Source organism: Nesoenas mayeri (genome assembly GCF_963082525.1).
Source record: "Nesoenas mayeri genome assembly, chromosome: 3".
NCBI lineage: Eukaryota > Metazoa > Chordata > Aves > Columbiformes > Columbidae > Nesoenas > Nesoenas mayeri.
Genome location: NC_137544.1, coordinates 101,967,713 through 101,992,364, shown reverse-complemented (window position 1 = coordinate 101,992,364; position 24,652 = coordinate 101,967,713). Strand labels below are relative to the sequence as shown.

General features: G+C 42.3%; 1 protein-coding gene across 1 annotated transcript; it reads right to left on the bottom strand.

Moving 5' to 3' along the window:
- Positions 1–17,208: 17,208 nt before the first annotated feature.
- On the bottom strand, positions 17,209–24,437 carry SRP9 (signal recognition particle 9). The gene is made up of 3 exons (XM_080341650.1): positions 24,285–24,437; positions 21,751–21,819; positions 17,209–19,750 (listed from the first exon to the last, which is right to left on the bottom strand). Exons 1-3 carry the CDS (start codon positions 24,354–24,356, stop codon positions 19,631–19,633), a joined length of 261 nt encoding a protein of 86 aa, XP_080197776.1. The 5' UTR covers positions 24,357–24,437; the 3' UTR covers positions 17,209–19,630.
- Positions 24,438–24,652: the final 215 nt, after the last annotated feature.

Genomic DNA, 24,652 nt, shown 5'->3' with positions numbered 1-24,652 from the left:
GAACAGCAGCTTCCCTCAAATCACAGCACAACTCAGGCCACGTCTAGACTACAAAGGTTCAGCAGCAGAACTGTGTAAACACCACATATGAAAAATTCAAGCTCTTGGCCAACTTCAGTATGTTTACAAAGCCACATAACAAACAGCCATGCCAAGAGAAAAGAGCTGCTGCCAGTGCCGGCCCCGTTGCTCAGGCAGGACGGCCGGGGTACCTCGAGAAACAGAGCGCTCTTTGTCCTGGCTTGTGCTGTATCAGCACCATGGCTTCTGCCAACACGGTGACTGAGGCACAGCACTTAACACAGAACCACGTTCCCCAGAACAGAATCTCAGCCTAGTCTCTAGCAAGAAACTTGTATGTCCTAAGTCACTGGAGTACCCCAGAGCTACAAAAATATTTCTGCTTCTCCCATCTGCTCTCAAGGAGACTTGAGAAATCAGAATTTTTGGAGCAGAAGACACAGGAGGGATTGTGTGGAAACAGGCATATTTTGCATTCACCCTCAGGTGCGTGCACACAGAATTCGCTAACTGAAAAGATACCAATTTTTGCAATTAATTCCAAACAGACTTTAGGATGAGCTTGTTTACAATCCAGCAATAAGTGACAAAATCAATTTCAGGTTTCACAAAAGTTCTATCTTCTATTGCAGAGAATTGGGGCCAGTGACAAATTGATTTGCATGAGATGTCATTTTGACACTGATACTGGTGGGATTATTTTTGCTAACAGAGAGAGAGCCCAAGTTCCTCTCTATATTCAATCTCTCTCAGTTCCCTTGAAAGTGCCTGTAAAATTCCTAATTACAATGAGCACAGGGGCCTAGAACTCTAACTATGCTACATTTTTTTCTGAGCACGCAGGAGGAATAGAAAGGGCAAAATGCATCAGCAGCATTTCAACTTGCACCAGTTCATAGCACACTCAAAGGGACTGTTTTGCTAGTGATGAGTTAGTGGAACACAGCATGTTCCTACCAACCTTTCCAGCCCGTGCTGAGAAGAGACTACATAGAGCAAATGCACTCTATGATTTCCCAAGTTTGCTATTCAAGCTAGTTCTCTAAAACTCCTGTGTGTTATTTGAACAGCATAAAGCAGCCTCAGTCGTGATGCATCCACACCAGAATTTCCTTTGCTAATCACTATGGAGCTGTTGGGAGATGGAAGTTATTAGCCCCTTACACTTGTTCCACGATACACCAATACAGTACCATCAATGTGGAAGGAGAAACAGGTACAACAAAACTTTTCTATACTTGCAGTTTCCAGAGATGTAAACAACAAAGTGCTGGTGTGTTTATTCTCTGGATTCTTTTAATCCAACCATGCTGGCATGTTGCCTTTAAAAATGACTACTTCAAAGGGAGTTCATGGTTTGATTTGGCTTTTTCCTCTTTTTATGTGACCAAAGGCAAGACCTTAGAAGGAGATATTTCCATTTATTCCAAAGTCAAGTACTTAGGCTCTAAGACTTTTCTGTGCCTCAGGGTAGATACTGTTTGTAGACAGTACTTAAATACCTTAGACAGTATTTTCATCCTAACGAGTCCAAAGAAGAATGTTTTTGTTTTGCTACTTTAAAAACATGTTTTGAAAGAAAAATGTTAAGTGTGATGGACCCAGTGAATAGCCCCAAAATTAGCTCTTTTTGTAGAAGACCAAGTGCATATCAGGAAATATATTGTTTGCAAGAAAACCCCAAAGCTTTCTAACAGTATCTTACTGCTCCTTGCTGAAAACACTTTTTTTCAGCATTGTTTGCATTTTGATTTGCATTAACAGCATTAACATAATTTCATGCATTAACAGCAGAGCCAATAGCTTCACAGGAGCAGTGCAAATATTATTTACATCAAAGCTGTGTCCTGTCTCATGCCCTGTCTTCATCAGTATCCAGTACCAGATGCCCCAGAGAACAGTGGTGTTTAGTTTTCAGGGAAGCCATCTATGAAACAGCTTAACGGCAAAATCCCATCTTGCTCTACTAGTAATCACTCACCTTTGCCTTGCAGCATTAGAATCCATCTGAAACATGTTAAGGGAGAAATAAACACCTGGTAAAACTTTCAATGTAACATTTGGAAACTTGTTTTGGCCCAAATACTACACAACCCAGCTTCTAGGGCTTGCACAACACACAATATACCAACAACTCCGAGTGGTAGTATTAAACCATATCGGTGCAAACTGGCTAGTGCATGGGTGAGGCAAAAGCTCTTAAGAGACCATGCTGCTTTCAGACACATGCTAGAGGTGATTGTGGTTGAGAGTTAATAACATTTTAAGGTTGGTTTACTATCAGACTGCAAGGTAGTTCAGAGCACTTAGCACACTCTGATAGAAGGTTTATTGATTAATAATTACCCTGAGAAATAACAGCTCAATTTAGAAGTGATGTTTCCATTTATTTCTGTTCTATTACATAAACACCCCTGTTAGGCTTTACTGAAAAGGCACCCTCTTCTGCAGCGTCTGTGTTTACAGATCCGTTTGCAGCAATGGCAGGTTCCTCTTCTCAACAGATCTGAAGAAAAAACAACTCACGGACTTGCTTCAAAAACTCATGGCACCTGTAACAGGGTCCCCAAGCACTAACAGCCTGAAAGGGACTAAGACAATGCACAGTCCTAGAAGCCTCATGCTCAGCCTACGCCCTACCATCTCCAGGCATCACATTTTTGTCGTTTTGTAAGACCAGAAACAGACAGAAATCCATGAGGTGAAGGCATTTGTATAAGAAAAGCTTCCTATTTACGTAGTTTATGGAGCATTATGACAAGCTTCCAAATAGCTTAGCAACGCAGGAACTGCTTCACACATAACTGATAACATCTCCCAGGTGAGCATAAAATGATACATTAACGTTGCAGGAAAGGAGAAGTAGGCATCGGGTGAAATAAAGTGTCCTACGCAGGGAAGCAAATCAAAGACAGGAAATACAAATCCAACGGAGTTTCTGGCTTGTCTCGATAAGAAATTTAGCATTTATATTTTTTTATTGTCATAGGGAGGTGGCACACAATGCTATCTCCAAGACAGCAGGAAGAGATGGTATCGTTCTGTTCCACAATCTTTTTCTAGACTGTTCACAATCCGGAATAAGCCAGTGCAGCAGGAACCTAGTCAGAAGGCTACAACCAAGGAAAGAGGCCACCTCCCCAAAGAAGGAGAAGTCACACTCCCTCTCCCAAGGGACAGGAAGGCCTCTCCCAGGACAGGGTGGGGTACACCACCACCTCAGAGGAACACTGCTCACCTGGGGCAGTGAGGCACCGCTCCCTTGCAGCCGCTCACCTGCTTTGTCCCTTGGACACCAGTAACAATCAGCAGAGAGACCGTTTAAGGCTCTGGGGGTACCCACATGCATCACCCAGCGCATGTACTTACAGCTATTGTTCCCTGGTGCACTTCATGCCAGGGGAGTAGTTGAGCACCTTATACAGTATGTTCCCACCTCATTTCTCCTACAATCCTATTACAGTTAAATTGCGTAATCTCTTCAGTAGTACGCTGAAACCCAACAGGCACCAAAACCCAAGGCTAGCTAAGCATAAAAGTAGTATGAGACTGTATGAGTTCACTGTTATTCACTTTGCCTAACCCAGAAGCTGCACATTTGTGCAACCCCTGGCCAGTCAAAACTCATCTCACAATCATGATTTAAAGTACTGCATGGCGCATTTTTAAGAGTAAGATATTTCATTTACAAGAACACATATTTAGACACCATTATTTGCTCTTTCAAATCCATGACCAACACATTCTTATACGCTGCTTAAAAACATGTCTTGTTTATCTGAATTTTCCTTATTTTGCTTCTGTTGTGCTTGAACCACCCCATTTCCTTCAAAGACTCTTAAAAAAGCCCTTTGGACTACATAAATGCAAACTGGCAGAATCTGACCTAGGATCTGTGGGATGCCTGTTCTTGTGACTTAATGACTATGGGCAGGATTGAGGGGGAAAGGAGATCTACCCTCCATCTGCAATCATTTCTGTTCAGGACTCTAAAGACAGAAAAGGTGCTAAAGGATTCTTAAATCGTCACTGTTCGGTCACGATAATTAAGGGTGAAAGAACTGTTTAAACTTTCATAATAATGCACCTGACAGCTACAACATTAAGGTTAGATCACGCAAAGATTTCATCCTATTTTATCCAGCCTTACCCTCAAATTCGACCAACAACAGAGTATTTTTGCATGCATGCAGAGAAGCGACACAAACCTGGCATACAGCTTGGGTGGGAACACAGCTGAAAGCTGGGTCTCCTAGACAGCCCTCTCAAACCACCTCTTACGGTTAAAAAATTGAAAGATATCATGCCAGTAAAAAGTTTTTAAAAGTTCTGAGCCACTCTCCAGCCAACTAAATCACACATTCCAATAAAATAGGTTCCAAAAAACATCTTGAGCTTTACTTCAACATTTAACTTCTAATGTCTGAAAATAAATTATGAATAGCACATTGTTGTGTTTTGCCTCCCACCAGAGTTTCTAGAAATAATGAGGTTAACCTCCTCACCCTGTGCCAGTATCTGCATTTTACAGAGAGGGTGGAAAAAAGTGCAGATGAACCAACAGAGTGAGATTACAGATAAAGGAGTGAGACAGAGGTAATTGTTCCTCAGGCCTTAGTGGAAATTCAGGCTCTATTTTTAGCTTCACCAAATCCTTCAATACTTAAGACTATAAAAGGTTGCTTTCCTCCCCTGCCATGGTATTATTGCCAATGTTTTGCCTGCTCTGATCTAGATGGGCCTTGGATTCACCCCATACTGCTTGGCAGTATGGCCCAGCATGTGTCTTGTTTACTGTGGGGTTTTCCATTAGTCTAATTCTCTTAAGGTTCTTCCATGAAATCAGAGAGGGAAAGACCTTCTTTAACTAGCAGCTTTACAAGCTTTTCGTATTAGCACTGTCAGAAAACTGTGTTACTAAAACCTTTAATTATTAACACATGCAGAATTGATGTGTACATGGTGCCTTACAGGGGAATAAAAGAGTGCAAACAGTTGGAAATCTTCAACTCCAAAGTATGTAAGAACAAAGCAGATGACATTCTTTCTGTTAAAAGAAGGTGTAGAGATGGAAATGCTGAATATAAAGACTGCCAGAGGAAATTTTTGGCAATCTGTAAGACAGTAAGATGAGGTGCAAACTGTAAATTTAAATGAGGATCATGACTTCAAGTAGTAAGTGCAGCATGAACAAAAACGTGTATGAGAGTGTAAAAAGGAGAAAAATTATTTTTTAATAAATTGTGACTGTGGAAATAGGGAGAGAGAGAAACTTATCTCTCTATGAAGACTTCATTCTCAAAGAGAAAAGAAACTTAGAATGATGGGAGAGGAAGGGACCAGATGGTAGTCATCATTTTCTGTCAAATAACTGCAACACCAAAAGGATGTGCCAGAGTAAACATGTAACAAGAACAATTCTTGCTACTTCATCTCTCTCTTAATAACAACTAAATATTTAAGTTCTCTTTGGATTTAAGGGCTTAATCTAGAAAAGTGCACTACCTGTACCCACCAGACTAGGGCAACTAACACTCATGATGAAGCAGCCAAGAGGACTAGGTCCTTCAACAGAGCATTCTTTTTGATTCCTAACACATATCCATTTAATCTCAGAGACACATCTTCTATTAGACAGCAACGCATACCCAGGGTACAGATGTGGTGGGCAGCCAGGGCATACAGAACAAACTGGTAGAGCAATAGCTAATATGTCTATGTGTCTTCATCGCAGAGTTCAAAAGAAGAAGAAATTTAAAAAAAAAAATCTACTGCTGGGTGCTATAAATATGAGAAGAATTGCTTGAGGTAGAGAAAGAATGAAAAAAAAAGTTTGCTGAGTCTTAGATTTTCTTGTGGATTACACCTAATCATCTTCAACAGAAATATTTCCAAAAAAAAGTTGGAGAAATGTTGGAGAACAACTCACTTATCAAAGAAACCTGGAAAACAGCTCCTGTTCTTTACCCCAGTAGGATCCCTCCATAAACACGATCACAGATAATTTCCTCATTCTGGCAAATGCATTAGAAGGCAGTCAGCATCACACACTGTTGAAAAAAGCGGCTAACAAAGCATGGCTACCACAACTCCCACAAAAATACTCCCAGCCCTGCCAATCAGAAAGCATTTAATCAACAATAATATGCTTAAATATATATCAAAGCTGATAGTGCCACTTAAAGAAAAAAAAAAAACAAAAAAACACACAAAAACCCCACACAACCTTAACAAACATAAACCTCAGAGTATATTCAGATGATTGTACTAGCCATCCCGCTATGTCTAGCACTATCAGGATATCAAAGCAAATGCCATTTTAGAAGTAGATTTTTGTGCTTTATTATTTACATAAATACCAATTTATACACACAATTTTGCTTTTAATCAAAAATAATATGTTCGGAGGAAGAATCCAGGACTTTTTTTCAGTAGTAGTATTCAGAAGGGGGAAAATATTTTCAGCATTAATTACGAGCAGAACAAAGCTCTTCAGAGACAAGCAAGACGCTCCACTTTCCAAGTGACTTTTCTTTAGGGACTTACACAGTAATTAGAGATCTATTTGCCACATTTGGAACTTGCACATTAAAGATGACTGCCCTGGTTCTGGCACTGTGTGTTGCACAAAGAAAATGCTCTTTTTCAAGCTCAACGAAGCAGTGCACACTCTATCACAAAGTGCAAGGCTTTACCTCTCTTTCTCTGGCCACAAAATTTGAATACTCCAACTATAATACAAGAAATGTGCATAGGAATACGTAAGATAATCAATTCGTTTTGCCTACAGCTATAAGCCATACTTCACCTACCACCTCCATCCCTGCTTTGCTCCTTCTCCACTGACAAATTACTTGACAAACTGTTACTGAAGAAACAAGAATTTCTGGGAGTATTACCATTCCAGAATTATTACCCCAAACCTTTTTATTTACCTCTTGCAATTACTTCGAACAAATTGGCCATGTATATTCTACTGAGAAGCTTGAACTTGTTTCACAGTGCTTACCATACCAAACATTGAAGTTCTATGTCTAAAAATACCAGGTAAGTCTGAAATCTTTGCTGAAACCCTTGATAGACAAACAGGCTGAAAACATGGTATTACCCTATGGAATGACCAAATACAAGAAGTGCAGATCAACAGGAGGGAAAAGGGGCCTTTTAAAACACCTAGTAATCCCAAACCTATTTTGGCAATTCATACAGACAAATTGCATGTGGATTATGGCTGAACTGGTTATTACCAACTGTGCTCTATTTCAAATTATTTACTTCAACATCATGACTGCCACTATGAAAAAAATAAGAAAATTCAGAAGAAATAAACAATCAGAGTTTAAGCAAATCATACCCAAGTTTGTATATATGAATTAAGACTGGAAAAGATGTAGAACAAAGAGACACAAACTTGACACTGTGCCAGGACCTTCCCCGCAAAGACTTCAGCTCTGACAAAGATCTAATCCTTGTCCTTGGACAACTTCAACTGTGGATTGATTTTTTCAAAGCTGCCTAATTGCTTTTGGTGCCTATCTCCCATCGATTTTCAGTACACATTAGCAATTTGTGCACTCAAGTCTCAGTGTTAGCTTACTTCAGACAGGACTAATATCCGTTTCAGAGGAGACGCACAGCATCTCAAAAGAGCAGTGCCAATCAAAACATCAACCCTGTATTTGTGGCTGTGTATGTGAATTTGAGAGAGTGGCTTCTAAGACTGATCCTATCCCATAGGTTCACCTAAAATAACTAGGCAAGTTTTTTGATTTTAAACAAAGCTATACTGTGAAAATAAGAGAAAGCAGCTTAATTCAACAGAATTTGAAAATTAAGCAACACATGTGATTATGACATGTTTCAACTGCAGGGCAAAGCCAAAATACCAGCTGAATTCTCACAAACTGACCTAAAGTTGAGGAGCGAGTGCATCATTTGCTTACTCTTTGCAGATTGCCCAGTTAGGCAAGAGAAGATGGTCATCAAACTCAGAAGTCTTTCTTCTCATCCCTAAAATGCTTGTTCAGCAAAGGGAACTATGTATATTGTCCTCATTCATTTTCACGTTTGGCAAATGACCCATAAACCAAAACAAAGCAAAAAAAAAGAGTTCAATTTCATAGCCCTATTTAGAGATGAGCAAAAAAACACAAACCAAAACCAGACTACACCATTTCTATGTCAATAGTTAAAGCCACTTATTCTGACTAAACCAGGAAACCTGGCCAGAGTCCCAAGGAACACTAAACAAAACTGCTGCTTCCATAAGTATTGTCAGCAGTAAGGCCAGCTTATCAGGAACCTTAAGCTGGACAAATAGCTCTGGCTCAAGCAAGCTGTCGGGGAATGTTCCATCTACTCTCCCCTCAGAAAAACCGATTAGGGCCTTCCTGAAATCAACCCAAAACATCCCCACCCGGGCCACTGCTATTATTCAGACTCTAATAATACCTATTGTTGATAACATTTTGATACCACCGGCTGGCAGAGGGGCACACACTCTTTAAAATAACAGTACTTAAGGCACGTAGGTGCAGACCTCGCTTTTACCAGTCCCCATTCCCTCTCTCTCGCCCTTCAATGTCCGCGGGCTTCGTCAGGACACGGCGCACACCGAACAACCTGCAAAGCCGCTTCACTGACTGGACGGAAAGTCGGGGAGCAGCGCCCTCGCTTCGCCCCCGCATCGCCCCCTCTTCCCTCAGCTGCGCGGCGGCCGCGGGGGCTGAGGCGCCGTGTCATTAGCAGAGCCCTAAACTGCTCCCCCACTATGCCCGGGCAGGGAACGCCACGAACACCCCGCCACCGGACCAGGACCTCGCCCGCCGAGGCTACACGAGCGAGGGGAAAGGCGAAGGGCCCGTTAAGCGCTGGGGCTGTGTCTCCGGACGGCGGCGGTACCGGCAGCACCCAGCGCTGAGCGGTTTCCCGCCGCTCCCCTCAGGCGAAGCGCGAGCCCGTGTGCTGCCCCCGCAGCCCGCCCGGCACCCACCCGCCCTTACCTGACGCGGCCGGAGCCGGGACCGCGCACACCTCGCCGCGCTCGCTGCCGGGGCCGCACACCGGTCCGCCCCGAGGAGGGGCACGGTACCGGCCAGGCCCTCCGTCCGCAGCCCGCTGGGAGATGTAGTTCCTGCCGCGGGGGCGTGCAGCGCCGGGCCGCAGCGGCGACCCACCCCGGGTGCCTCAAGCGGAGCCCGCGGCCACCACAGCTGGAGGCGAACAAGGCTTTACCGCCGGCCACAGACACGGGGCATCAGCACCAGGTGCTGCGGGTGCTGCCCGCCCGCAGCGCTCTGGCACAGCCGAGCTCAGCACCGACCCACGGCCGGGCCGGGCGAGCGACGGGCTCCGATGGGCTCTGAGGTCACAGGCTTCAGCCCCGCGAACACTAATTCACCGCTGTAATGCCAGATTTAGGGCACACTAACTATGGAGTGGCACAGCCTATCAGAATCACAGAATGTCAGGGGTTGGAAGGGACCTTAAAAGATCATCCAGTCCAATCCCCCTGCCGGAGCAGGGACAGCCAGATGAGGTTACACAGGAAGGTGTCCAGGTGGGTTTGAATGTCTCCACAGTAGAAGACTCCACAACCCCCCTGGGCAGCCTGTTCCAGTGCTCTGGCACCCTCACTGAGAAGAAGTTTCTTCTCAAATTTAAATGGAACCTCCTGTATTCCAGTTTGTACCCATTGCCCCTTGTCCTATCATTGTTTGTCACCGAGAAGAGCCTGGCTCCATCCTCGTGACACTCACCCTTTATATATTTATAAACATTAATGAGGTTGCCCCTCAGTCTCCTCCAAGCTAAAGAGCTCCCTCTCCCTCAGCCTTTCCTCATAAGGGAGATGCTCCACTCCCTTAAACATCTTCATGAGCTTCCTAAAGGGCTGCTCAGCCAGTCTCACCAGCACTCAGGGCACTGTAGTGGGGCTGACTGAAGAAAAACACATTCAGCCTGCTCCACCTCCTCAGCTACTGTCCTGTGCAGCATAACTATGCTCCTAAGCAGAAGAAACACTCTAAAAATGCGTGTAATGGGTGCCTCTTCCCTGAACCTGTGTTCTCTAAGGTCTGTCTTCCAAATGTGGTCAGAGGGATCAGTGCAAGCCTCAGAAGGTCGAGCTGTAACAACTAATCCCATCAGTAAGAACGTAAGAAGCAACTTAAATTCTTTATTTGCTCTTTGAGGTTTTTCCATTCAAACTCAGTTTTCAACTACCACTTCACTCCCAGGTTCCAGTGTTACTTTTTTTTTTGTCACAGCCACACCATCTCATTTCTCATGTTTTGGACTGTTGAAGAGAAGTCTTAACAAACAGACCTGTGATGACAGATGACAATTCCTTTCACATCTTCCAACTTCTTCTATCCAGTCATCCCAGTCTACTCAAGCACTCCAGTGCCCAAAGAGTATTTGGTGCAGCTTTCATGCTGTTTTGCTATAAGCAGCAATAGTTCTAAATTTAAAAACGAAACTGTTTTAAAGCAACATGTGTCTGAACTGTTCGGTAAGTAAGGCTTGTCTTTTTTTGTTGTTTTCTTCTTCCACACAAAACATACTGGCTGTAAATCCTGTCCCTTCTGGGGAATCTATTTCACTAACAGCTCCACACTAATTTTTTTGAGATGGCAGAGGCATTAGTAGCAACCCATATTTCTTCTGTAGGACTACAGGGATTTCACAAACATAAAAATCAAACTTTGTTGAATTTCATAGTAAAACTTAACAACTTTTGTAAGGTGATAGATAAAAATGCCACTGTATTATGTCTCATGCTGTCATAGTACTTTGTTACAGCTATTGAATAGATATTGTATTTGCCTGTTTTAGTTAAAGAAAAATTGTATTTCCTCTATCCCCTATTTGTTGTAAAATTCCAACTCCAACCTCTAGGTTACCAGTAACTCCAGCCTCTATAACTTGTTAATGAAATAGTTCCATACCTTATCCAGGCTGTCTCATATTCTTAAAACAGGTGTATTCAGTCATCCAGGAACCACCTTCTTACCTCCTTAGTGCCTTCCAGTTCTTTCTTTCACGCAGCAGACAGGGTGGTTCAAAGTTCCTGCCCTGGAGATATCACTCTTGTGTATGTTCTTCCTGTGGATGTTAACCCTCTTAAATTGCCTAGTTCATTAAATCTTAACTTTTCTCTGTGCTTTAACAGTGCTAGACACATGACGCTTCTGGTTCACAAGTGGGACTCTTAAGCCCCATAGTAGTAGCAGTAGTAAACAGCAATAAGCAGTTACCTCAAATATACACAGAACAGAGAAACATTACATCAGGTTTAGTTCTTTACATGCATTCTTCCTGACTGGAACTGTTTTGGCTATTTATTGTGAAAATTGTTCAACTCCCATAGCCTATCAAAACAAAACAGAGATGCAAATACCCCTAAAGCCAAAAGGGCCAATGGTGCCCTGAGATGCACCAAGCACAGCATTGCCAGCCAGTCAAGGAAGGTGACTGTCCCACTCTACACTGCACAGCTGTAACCCCCACCGAGTACCAGGTGCAGTTTTAGGCACCTAAATATGAGGACATCAGAATATTGGCGTGTGTCCAGAGGAGCACCAAAGGCCTCAAGGGCAAGAGATCTGAAGAGCAGCTGAGGTCACTTGGCTTCTTCACCTTGGAGAAGGCTGAGGGGTGACCTCACCACAGTCCACAACTGTGGTCCTTGGGGAGCACAGAGGGAGGTGTTGATCTCCTCTCTCTGGTGGCCAATGAGGACACAAGGAGATGGAATGAAGCTGTGTCAAGTGGAGTTCAGACTGGACATTAGGAAAAGGTTCTTCACTGAGGCGGTGGTCAGTCACTGGAACAGGCTCCCCAGGGCAGTGGTCACAGCCCTAAACCTCTCCGAGTTCAAGCAGTGTCTGGATGACGCTCTTAATCATATGGTTTAGTTTTAGATTTCTGCAAGGAGCAGAGAGTTGGACTTGATTCTTATGGGTCCCTTCCAAGCCGAGATATTCTGTGATTCTAAATAAGAGAAATGGAAAACACGAGCAACTCCACTGTCTGGCAATCCTTCAAGTTATTTTCTGAGGTAGAGGAACATTATGCAACATCACATGCACCTTTAAAGCAGCTGAAGTTTGTTACAGCAAACAGAAATTAAGGGGAAGATATGGCCATGATAGAAACTTAGGGGACTATTGGTATAAGGGGAACTGCAGAGAGTTCTGACAGAGAATCATATAAACACAGAGAAAGTGACAATGACAGATGTGTTTGGAGAACAGTTTTTGTCTTACAATATAAGGAATGATTTCTTTAAAAGACATGGATGACAAATTACTATGGAGAATGGCTGATATCTAATCATTATCAGTTGTAAACTGGTATGCAGTCATCAGCCAAATAAAATAATGCCAACTTATGCAACTTGTATTTCAGGAAAGTAAATGAATGGCTACAATCTAGGTAGATATTGCAACAGTTTGAACTGAAGGATCTTCTCATTCACTAAGTCCTAAATGCTCTTTTTGATATCCAGGAAAAACTATTTTCTTGTACTATTATTGGGTAAGGAAGTTAGAGATGCATTTTATTAATGTTTCTGTGACACCTACACACATACTCTTCCCAAGTGTGACAACGCAGAATCTCCCTCTACTGAAGCTCAGATTTGAGAATGACATCCTCTATTAACACCTACAAGTAGAAGAAAGTAAAGATGCAACTGTATAATAATCCTCTTCCCCCAAGCCAACCAAAAAGTCATCATGATCAACTATATAAAGGAAAATAAGAGGAACACATCTTGAAGATTTAAAGGGAAACAGTAAGTTTAAAACAAATTAAAAAGAAGAAAGGCCTGAAGAGTTGGAAAAGAAGGAAGCTTAATACAGAAGTCAAAAGAATGAGGAAGGAAAACACTCTTCTTGGACTGTGAAATCAAAATAGTCCCTTCTCACCAGCAGTGAAATCATGACCAGTAGATGTTTCAGTATTTGTAAGTTTTTTGAGGGTTGGCCACCTGGATGTATTCTGGAGGCACCTTAAGAATCTATAGATTTGGAGCTTCTGTACACTGAACAGCTACTACTGCAGCCACATATGGCTTTCAGCGTGCTGATCCCTTCTTAAACCCCCGCCTCAACAGCAGCACTTTAAGAATATTCAGAATTACAACACAGTTTTATAAATCCGTAATAGAATCTTTACCTTTTAGCGTGTGATCAGTTCTGGTTACTCCATTTGAGAGGCTACCAGAGTGTTACAGGCCTTTAGGGAGAATATAACCTACACTCTTCAATTCCACACTTTCCATATGAACTAGAATAGTACAGAAACAAATTCAGGCATTTCTAGGTAAATAATGTATGGCATGTACGTTACAGGGCATTTAATGGGACAGACAGGAGGTTTTTAAAAGCAAGTCAGGGAAATGACAAGGTGCAAGTTATTTTGGCTGTGGTTCCTTGGCATCCTAAACCAATCTAACTGCTGGCTTTTTTGCTCCTGTTGTTCTCCTCACCCCTCCTGGGGGCTCTTAACCTCTCCATTTCATCCCCTCCAGCACTCATTTGCCCTTTTGTGAAGCCATCTCAGCACACTAACCAGGCAGAAACACCAAAACAGCAGGTCTCCGGTATATTGAGGAGTTTTCTGATGCACCAGTGAATTGAAATGGTTTAGAAGCAGCTCTGAGACACATGAACTGGTGCCGCAGGGATCCGGAGCCAGCTGGTACATTGACCAAGGCTGGTGTGGAATCCCAGTCTCTGCACATTTATTAAGTAATCATCAGGGAATATTGCTGCGGCGGTTAAAAAGCTATTTGCAAAGCGGCTGTTTGCTCTGTTAAAAAGATGGTTGGTTGTTTGCATGTTTGAATACAGTCCTGTGTTAGGTGAGTCTGCTGCGTGAACAACACAGAGGTTTCCCCTGGTAAATCTTGCTTTTTTTGGTTACTGCCCTCAGCCATATGGTAGCACCGCAACAGCAAATGTGCTTATAAAGAATTAAATAACACACCCCCCTAACCTTCAATCACTCCCTCAAAAGCTGTCTCCCTCCTGCCCCCAAATGTGAAAGGTATCTTTTAAGGCAATTTGAAGTAAGACGTTGACTTTCACGCGGACGTGTCTGAGGCATTAGTTCATCCTCCTGGCTGACTCCCTCCAGCAGCAGATGCCTTTGGGAGCTAACATCTTTAAGGCATACACACAGTTTGCCAGAGCTCATTTGTCAGTGCCCTGAGGCAAGCCTTTCATCTTTTAGCCGCATAATGATAGCAGAGCTGTATTATAAATGCCTGTATTTACACGCATGAGCAATCCAGTTAAAATATGTATTCTTGTTAGCCAGTGCAAGCAGCAAATTCTCATTTGCTCCCTACCAGCCAGCAAAGGCATTCAGTAGATGTCCAGAAAACTCAGCCCACTCTCCAAGAAACCAGTGTTTGGAATCCTGCTTTAAACACATGCTGAAACTCACAAAGATTCTGGCCAGTAGAAGCCAAACAATGCAGATTAGTCCTTTTATGAACAGATACCACTTTTTCTAGACAAAAAATGAACCCAACATGCAAACACAACTTCAAAGGAAATAAAAAACTCAATCTCAGACCTTTTGTTATGACTGATGTTTTAACAAAATGACTAAGAATCACCACAAAAGGGTGATGGAAGAATGCGAGCACAAAATCAAAATTTGCTACAAAAGCAAAGAAAAATATCCTCGGAGCTGGTCTTGATTTAAATAGAAAACACTTCCATAAATGCCAACATTACAGTTTAAGAGAAACACTATCCTCTTAGTGTTGTAACACCACCTAGGAACTGTCTGTCTGAGGAGTACTAATAATGGGTTGCGCACACTGGTTCTTGCTAGAAAGACTGGGCATTTTCATATGAGAGGACTCAGGGATGGCACTAGTGACTTAAGGTGTTTTTAAAATGGTAGAAAGTAATTGTGTTCCCATTACAAGAGTCCTGAGAACACACACCTCTAATTACCTTTGGCACAATATAAGAAAATAAACATGTACCTTGACCAGAAACAAAGACAAGGTTCAACATTAGGGCCTGAAATTGCATAAAGGCAATTTACACTTTACCCTGCTATTGCACTGTGACTGTGTTTTTGTTGGCAAGGTTCCCACAGACTTCAGAGTTTTACAGGGTCCAATTTAAGCCCAAGTTCTCCTGAGAGCATTTAGTCTGTTGTAACAGTTACAGGACCTACGCAAACTTGCATAATAAGCAGGGGTTAGCAAACTACCATCCTTTGTATTCTGCTGAGTAACCTGCTTCTAAAATACTGTGGCATCATTCTCATCTCAAAAATAGCATTTCTACAGACTAAAAAGCCCACATCTGCCTTCAGTACACAGTAATTCAAATGAGATAATTCAGCCCAGCATAAATGTAGGGAGGCTTACCTGGAAGTCAGTCTAAGGAGTCATTGTAAAAGTTATAAGAGATGAAAGGCATGTTTCTATGTCATCCCCAGCAACAAAGACAGTTTAAACTCTTGCCTGTATTTAGATACCAGTCCTTGAACTCTCAAAGACTTTGTAAAAGATAAAATCTTTATAAACAAACAGTTGCGTTATCTTGAGTCATGCAGCATATACCTTTAAAGTGGTATCAGCTTTTCAGAAGACACTCCCATGTCTTGAAAAGCAAATCAGTATTAACTTAAGCAAAAGCTATTCCTGATGTAGCTCTTCATGGACTAGTTTCCTTTCAAAAAAAGTTAGCAGACACCCTCCTTAGAGGATCTCCACAAGAAGGCTCCTTAGATACACTTGACTAAAACAGCTTTGTTTCTGTCAATTAGATTTAAAACTTACCTCAGCACAGAGCACTGTACAAAGAAGATATTGTTTTCAGCTAAGCACCTACTCCCCAAAGTCACCCACTAATGCTCACAGACTCTTGGTGGAAATTGGACTTGTACAGAATCTGCAGTCTAAGTAAGTCATACAAAAACCCCCACACTTGTATGCTGTATGTTCATTTTTCCACTTTAGATCTTGAACTTAATTTAAAATGTGGTTACAGTATCATTTCTGTGCTATAATTTTATCTTCCCCTAAGCCGGGATCAGAAGTGAAAAAAAGCACAGGTGCACTGGGGCCCAACAGTGTGTTCCCATCCTTACTTCAGATGAATGAAGTGAGAGGATTTGTTCTGCCTATCTCAAGAGGGTTAACGCACCTTCCAGATGATGTAATTGTTTAAGATCAACCTATGGTAGTAAGTGATCATCCAAGTCCTACTGACCACATCTGGCAGAAATCAGAGTTTCTTCACATTTATTACAGCAAAATGTTGCCTATTACTCACTCTTATACTGCAGGAAGGAACTTACTGAGATGAAATATAATTATTTTGACAAGTTAAAACATTTTTTAAAAGCACCTGCTTGGCTTCAGTTCCCTTTCCCAATTTGACAGACTCAGGCACAAAAGCATCCAATTTTCCAGAATGTATCTGTCACTCTTAAAAGTGTTAGGTCAGGACTTGAATGGAAACAAAGGCCTCTTGCATAAGGATCTCTAAAAGAAAGACCTGTTAATCGAAATTCTCACTTCTACAGATAATTTAAGGATCATCCTGTAATCCAGAATACACCTACAGAATGGACTACATACAGAGAAGCTCAGGGTTAAAACCCCTAAGGGAAAAGAGAAGTGATGCAGTTCACATGACAGAGCTCAAACACAGAGTCAGCTTAAGTGCTGTGAACAAAGGAAGAACTGAAATCGAGACACTTGGAGAATCCAGGAAGTGGGAACACCAGAAAACCAGAATAAATTCCATGGGTAACCTAATCCAATTTCTTTGTGCAATAACAAGACCCATGTTCTTTATTAAACTGTTCTCACAAAACATAACAATTACTGAAGATAAATAACACGCAGCAACAAAATTAGCTGTAGTAAGGGAAAACATCCTTTTTTTTTTCTAAATCATTCCACTCCTCCTGCAAAGTTTACCTGTCTCTAACTGCACAGGTTGCCTACCTGCACCTTCACTGCCTGTTTGCAGCTTGTACTTGGCACAAACTCCTACCCAGTGACCAGGAGCATTTGCTCATGTGCTGGGCTGCCCAATTCACTGCTTCCCATGCAATGCATTCCAGTTCCCCTTTGGAACAGCCATATGAAGCTGAATTTTTCATCACATACCAGTGGACACAGTCAAGCAGTTGGCAATATGATGGACTAACTCATTAAAGTTTATTTGGAAAATGATCAGCATACACACTCTCTGAACAAGAGTATAAGCATGAAAAAGCAAAGCTTTGAGGTCACAGCTTTGCTACCATCCCATGAACACAGTATTAAAGTTGCTGAAAACTCCAGCGCAAAGTCAAGAAGCACCTGTTTCTTTCCAAAGAAGTTTCCAAAAGGTTTACTATTTTTAAGCAGTACTTTATCACTGGTTTTGTGTATTATGACTGCACAGAACCCCCTACTTTTTCTGTGAGTATATGGAGAACAAGCTTAACAATACATACTCTTTACGAAAGTAACACTACTATTTATAGTTTTACAGAAATTATTTTTGAATTTAGAAAACTAGAAATCTGCCTCTTTCTTGACAACCACTACTCTAATATACAGTACTGTAATTGCACCCCTCTAAAACCTCCTCAAGCCATTTGGTACATCAAGTCTGTCTACAGTCTCCTCTCTCTCTCCTTTTATTGTCTCCATGCTCAAGCAAATACCACTCAAGCCTTTCTGTACCTCAGCTCACAGAAGACATCTACATGTCAAGCCAATTTATGAGATGTCCAAAAATGACACTAAAATAGCTGTAGCCTTTTCACCTGCCAATTTAACAGCTTCAATCTTCACTTGTATGACTTCTGTGTAGCAACCATTCATACTGCACAACACTGCTTCAGACCAAAAAAAAAAAATGTTTAAATACCTAATATGTTATATTGCAATTATTAAGAAAATAATTTGGAGCATCGAGGAACATTTTCAGCATTACAGTGTCTTATTGAAGTTTAACTGTAAACAAAGTTTAGCCTTCTTTCTGGATTTATTTGTATTTCAAAAGCCAATCCAAGAAGAAAAATGTTACATATGTACCAGTCACTCCTGTAAACTAGAATTTGAGCAGCCACTTGGAATTTAGCACTGCAGTATTTTCCAAAAATAAGGAACATTATATGTTGAGCTGAAAGAGTACTCTAATGTAATATTAAAGCCTGGGTTTGGTTGGTTGTTTTTTTTTGAGCTTCTGGCAAATGCTGGGACTCCACTGCTTCCGAGCAGCTCAATTATTTTTATGCAAGTGACAGCAGGTAGCTATTTAAGTAGATTGTTTTGTTATATAGAAACGCCACTACAGACAAGTCTTTGTATGGCTCTGCTATACTTTTGTGGCCTAACACAAAACATTAGTCCTAGTTATACCAATAGCATAATTACATTTTAAAAAATCCATCTGGTTTTAACTATGCAAGATCTAGTCAAAGCAAGTATCAATTTCAGCTACCGGGCTTTCCAACAAAAAGCCTTTGCAAAAGATAATTAAGGCCTCCATCACCCTACCAGAGGTAACAATGAGAAACAAGTCTAAGCCACAGGAGCACTGGTCTGTTTTTGACAGTGGTATTTAAGTATTTATTAAGCTGGTTTTCATCCATTTATTCAGTTGGCTGGCATCCATCTGCCACATGTAACATTTAAAAATGTGCAGTTAGCAAGGTGCTAAAATAAAGAATCTGGATAGCATTTGGTTGCATTTCTCTATTAACATTAATAGACAACAGCTTCTAGAATTTGTCTTGCTGATACACTTAAACTCTGCCTAAAGCAAGGATGGAAAAAGGTCCCCCTGCTAGTATAAAATAGTTCAAGTACTGGAAAAAAGCCCCATACATTTTTTAATATCATTATTTGCATAAGTAGAAAAGAAACTCCCAGTTTCTTACTGACCTCTATCGATATTCAAGCAAAGTTTTACTTTCAGTTTTAAAATACAGATGTTTAACTATTCAGCCAATATAACAGTCTACAAACTGCAGCAAAGATAATGTTGGACAGCTGATGATCAAGATCAATCCTAAAAGCTAAAATCTTGCTAGTGACAGTGCTAGTACAAACCGGCAATTTTTAACATTTCAGTTCAGAAAACATCCATTCTTCTAAACCCCACTGATATATATCATTTATGTAAATATTTATTTATTAGGTCCAGTCATCATGCTACAGTACTAGGTCAATAAACCTTCTGACTGTGAGAATACACCAGCATAGGGTAGGAACACAATGAAATCTATATGAAATTTTATAGCAACTTTCCAGAAATATGCTTGTGGCCTATCTAATTCAACTAAAGTACTGCAGATTTAAAATATTTACTTGTCTTCTTAGCATACCTAATGTCTAAGAATAGTTTCTTGTTTGATTCCCAAAAATAAATATAAGCTTTCAACTGAAAGCATTAATTTTGCTAGTTTTCCGAAGTGGAGTCCGGGGCGGGGGGCAAAATGCTTCAGACTTGTCATCAGTCATCTTCGGTACATAAAAGCTTCTCCTGTCCCAGTATTCATCACATCCAAGAGATATTTTCTTCCAGTGAAATATGACCAGAGCACTCATTTTATTTTCAGCAATTCAGTCTGTTTCCATGGCAGCACTGCGGGATTCCTTAGCCACCATGAGTCGCATTAGCTGACTCTGGAATTTCTCGATCTTCTTTACGTCTTGCGCCTGGTCTGTTCTATACAGCAAACACTGTAAGAGAAAGTTGATTAATATCAGATTTCATTTGAACTGTTTTTATCCTGTTTATAGTTGCAAGACATTTGTGCACGAAACATACAAAACAAGGCAAGTACTCAAATGCTCATTTGTGGCATGCTGTTACCCTGAGGCAGCACCAACACACATCTAACCTGGTTTAAAAGATGCATGCATCTATGTTCACATTTAAGTTTCTCTGAATGGCTCATGCCTTCCATTTTGAAAACAACAAAGCTCATGATTTATCCCAGTACCTTCTCTCTCAAAAAACGTGCTAAAACTTGGATTTTAAAGCTGTCTTTAAAAGACACCTTTACTTGTGCTGTGTAAAAACAGAAGCAGATTTTAAACCTGAAATTATTTTTCTATTCTCTATATTCTGAAAGCAAGTTTATTTTGCCTTTCACAGTCCTTAATGTTACACTGCCAGTGACAAAAAAACAAAACCAAAACAGTATTTCCCACTGAAGAGGATCCCTTTGCCAAGCAAAATGTGTTTCTAAGTGCTACATAAGGAACTTAAAATCTGATTTAAGATAAAAACTCCTTCACCTGACAGGCCTGTAAATACAAGAGGAACAAGAGTAATATACCACTAATTTATCATAGTAAAACTGCTTTATTTTTGCAGACTAAATAACTTCTTACACCTGTATGGCATGAGTATGACTGCCCAGGCTGATTTAGCAATGAATAAGCCCCAGAATACTCCATTCTTCTAGGGCTGTCAGCACAACATCTTTTGCCAGCACCAAATTCCTATTTTAATTCAGAGACAAACAGTAGAAAAAACAGTTTATTTTTTCCTTCAGCTATATTAGTTCTACAGAGTTAGCAGCAAAGAAAACTTGCCCTTCCTGTCTTCAGAAAACAACCAAGAAAAAAAAAAACCACCAAACCAACCCCATCCTCCCACCAGTGTAACAGCTTTTCATGACTGGAAGCAGGTAAGAAGGCCTATAACTGAAAACAGTCCAAGTTCATGGATCATCTGATTCCGACCTTCCCCTATGGAATATTTCAATTTAGTTGCCCTTCACTTCCCCATTATCTGTGCCTCATACTCCGTATCTCACCCAAACTTTAGCCCTATTACTCTGTCAAGAAGTGTCATTGCTGGAGTTTCACATCTCTCCCAGGTATTAGAAATACCAATGCCAGACTACTTCTCCTGGAAAGAAAAAATCCGATTTTTCCGAATCTGAAGACAGAAGGGCAGACTACTGTTGCTTACTCTGGACTGCAGAAAAATAACTTGGCTATGATGTCCCTAGTACCAAGAACCTGTCACTGGCATGCACATCAGTATGCATATACTGACCCATTTCTACCTGCTGCCCACCATCTCACATCCCAGCTCCACACATGCTTCACCTCGTACAGCAGCCCTTGGAAGGACACTGCAGAAGCCCATGCTGCGTTATGTACCACAACTTTTACTGAATGCGTAATTGACACCCTAACAGTATTCAGAAAATGTGATTTCTTAACTGCAAATGAATGTTGTCATTCAGTCTGATATCACTCCACTGCCTCCTAATCACAAAGGAGGAGCTGAACCTATGGTTGGAAGCTGTCACCACTCCGAGCAAACGAGAAGGACCACACTCATGCCAGTGAACACATCTGTGCGAAGATGCTCCTGAAACACTACAGCGGGAGCTACCAATGTAGTTCCATAAAGCATACTCAGATAGAGAGACAGTCCAAGACATTTGTAGTGCTTGTTTTCTTTGTTGTCATATAATCCTAAAATAATTATATTGAGACCCATAAAGAACGCTGAAGTGTTAGAACTTTTCATTGACTGTGCCAAGTTGAACCACACCTCAATGTCAGTCCATAGAGGGAAGTCTGAGCAAAACATGCTTTTAGGAAACTGTCAGGCACTCTCAAGGCAATGGCTAAGAGCTTCCAAGTTGACTGACAACAAAACCTAAGTCCCTGAGAGGTGCAATAAGCCCTGAAAGGGGAACATGTTCTGTACTTACAGCTACATCGTCCGTTACTTTGATACAGAGGTTCCCATCACAATGTCGATACTTGAGAACAACCCGCACCTGGAACAACAAATATTTTAAGAATTAACACCTATAGCTAACAATTCTCAGAAAATATCTGAAGGAACTCTACACAATTTCAGACTACCTTTTATTATAAGTATGTACTGCTTCGCATTTTTACCACCTCTGTGGTGGTCCTCAGCTCTGCTGGCTGCTAATCCCACTGTCATGATGGTCTGGAAGTTGAACCATCCCACTTCCCTGCCTAGAGTTTTAAACTGGTATTACAGTAGCACCCAGAAGCTTAACATTGGGCATGTTCAAAACCACTGTAAATACAGCAACCGTATATCACACTTCAGAAAAACTAAATGGAAATGTGTTTATATCCATGAAACACTTAAAAGAAACAGTTCTACACAAAGAAAGGGATTAAAAGAGTGGGGTACAATAACCAATACTTTTTTCTTCTAAACTATTATGTAGAAGTCATATTTCCAGTCACTACAGTTAATTCAACAGCTGAACTGAAGCCTACACAAAGATTTGAAGTGTTCTGATGTTTCTGGAAGTGAAAAAGGAGGGTACAAGAATAGTAACTTTAGAGTAATTAAAAATCAGAGGACTAAAGAGAGTTCTTCTAAATGAGATTACTTTCAAGACTCAATAAGGCTAAATTTGAAGTCTGAAAGCAAGCATGCAACTACTCACTAAAACAGCTGCTACTGTAGTTACCTGCCCTGTGTTTGAACCTGTCCACAGTCCCTCCGGACTCTCTAATCACCAAAGTTCTGAAAACCACAGTGATAAAAATCAACACCCTCAACAACTGACTGAGCATTAAATGCTTCCTCCTGAATGCAGAACTGGCCGCAGAGACTTCATATCTATTGTTTCCAGTTTCAGCTAGCACCAGTAACTAGAAACAAAGTCAGGCGTCCTTTTGAGAACATTCCGAACTCAAACTATAAATAGGTCTGGTGAACCTACTTGACTACAAAACATATTTTGAGATTCCTGCTCTGAGATGGATCTCATCACAGATTTATCCTTGTTGTTTAAGAAACTGTCCTCCTCCAACCACAGCGGTTGTGTAACACAGCACCTCTCTGGACCAAACAGGCCCAAAAGCACAACAGGCTGCCACGAGCTGCAGGCATGGACTTGACAGATAACCTGCTCCTGCAATAGGCAAGACCCCTCCTTACCTGGACCTCTCCAGCCCAGGACAAGCACACACTCACTTCCCACCATTCTTCATCCTTTGTTTTCCTGACCAGCCCCTGTTACATACAAAGGCTCCTCAGGGTAGTTCTCTGGAAAAATAAAAGAAGGGTCCTTGTGTTGTGACCCTGGGGTCTACATAAACTATTTCATAAATAAAGAAGTTTATTGCCATGGATGGGAAGAGATGACATTTGGAGGCCTCTTAAGAAAAGGGGAAGTGCTGCTCCTGGCTGCAGTGACCTCCCTCCTTTCTAACTTAATTGACTATCACAGAGTAAAGGAAGGTAAAACAGGCCAATTTTATTATCAGTAGATAGATGGCAATTGTATATGAAGTGATCACCTATGCTAATTAAAGGCAGATGTTAAATACTACTTCTGAAGGTTTCCCTGTCCTCATTTTTGGGGAAGAAAACCAGGCCTTTCTTACTGAAGTCTTCTTGTGCACATGAGTTTCACATTACCTTTTGTGCTGTTTTTTGGCTAAAATGCAATGCTGATTCTGAAGGCTGAAGTTGCTTTTAATGTTTGCACAAACTATACTCCTGGAAAAAGTTGCCAGAAACAAAAAAAGCAGTCGCATGCCAATAAGTTAATTCCTAGAGCAAATACCCTTTAGGAAGCTAACACCTTCCAGTCTGAAGTGACACTGCAGGCAACAGTGCAAGGTAAGTGCTAATGAATGCTTTCTTTTAATTTTTTAGGAAGACAAATTCAAATGATAGAGTCTTAAATATTGTAAGCTCATAAACCAATTCTTGATACACTCTTCGTTCAACGCTTCATTCCACAGAACTGTTCCAATCCCGGTTTCTAACACACGGGTACACCGCAAATGAGCACGTTGTGCTCTCTGATAACACCTGAACACCATCCCTTGTGTGCGCTTTTGGGGTGTTAAACACGAACTTCCCCTCGTTTCGTGGAAAAGGTCGGTCAGGTGCGACACCAGCCAGTAACCCCCATCCTCGCTGCTACCTCTCGCCTCCCCCGCGCAGCCACCCGAACCGCATCGCCCCTAAGAGGCCGCAGCGACCCACGGCCCGGCGGGGACCCGCATCCTCCCCGGGAGGCCGCCCCGCCCGGCTCGGCAGCGGGCTGCACGACCCGGCCAGAGAACCGCCTGCCTCCCCGGGCGGCCAGAGACACAACACGAGAGCGCCGGAGCCACCAAGCCGCCCACCACCTCACCCCACAGCCGCACCTCATCGCGGCCTACTGCGGGCGGCGGAGGCCCGCCCGTCCCGCTGCCCGCCCGCGAGGCCTCTGGGCCCGGCGCCCGGCCCCCGCCCCACCTTCATGGGGTCGGCGAGGTAGAGCTTCTCGGCAGCTCGCGTGAACTCCTCCCAGGTCTGGTAGTGCGGCATGGCGGGGCCTCGACGGCACCGAGCTCCGCTACCCCCGCCGCCGGCAAGATGGCGCCGTAGGCGGGCGCTGCCTCGCCGCAAAGCCGCCGCCTCCCATTGGTCGTCGGGGAACAGCCGCCCAATCGCGAAGAGCATGACTCAGAGATTCCGGCCCCGCCGTCGGAGCGTGGGAGGCGCGGGCAGAGAGGAGAGCCCGGCGGGCGGGGCCGTTGCCACAGCGACCCCAGCAGGAGCGGCGGGACGCCGGCAGGCGCCTCCCCGCCCACCCCGGAGGTGAGCGCTCCCATTGGTGGCTG

Bases quoted from the DNA above. Each gene is read 5' to 3' on its own strand.
- SRP9 (XM_080341650.1), bottom strand. From the start codon at position 24,356: ATGCCGCACTACCAGACCTGGGAGGAGTTCACGCGAGCTGCCGAGAAG. The intron at 21,820-24,284 runs GTGGGGCGGGGG...TTGTTGTTCCAG, and splicing joins ACCTCGCCGACCCCATGAAG to GTGCGGGTTGTTCTCAAGTA. The intron at 19,751-21,750 runs GTAAGTACAGAA...TTTCTCTTACAG, and splicing joins AAGTAACGGACGATGTAGCT to TGTTTGCTGTATAGAACAGA.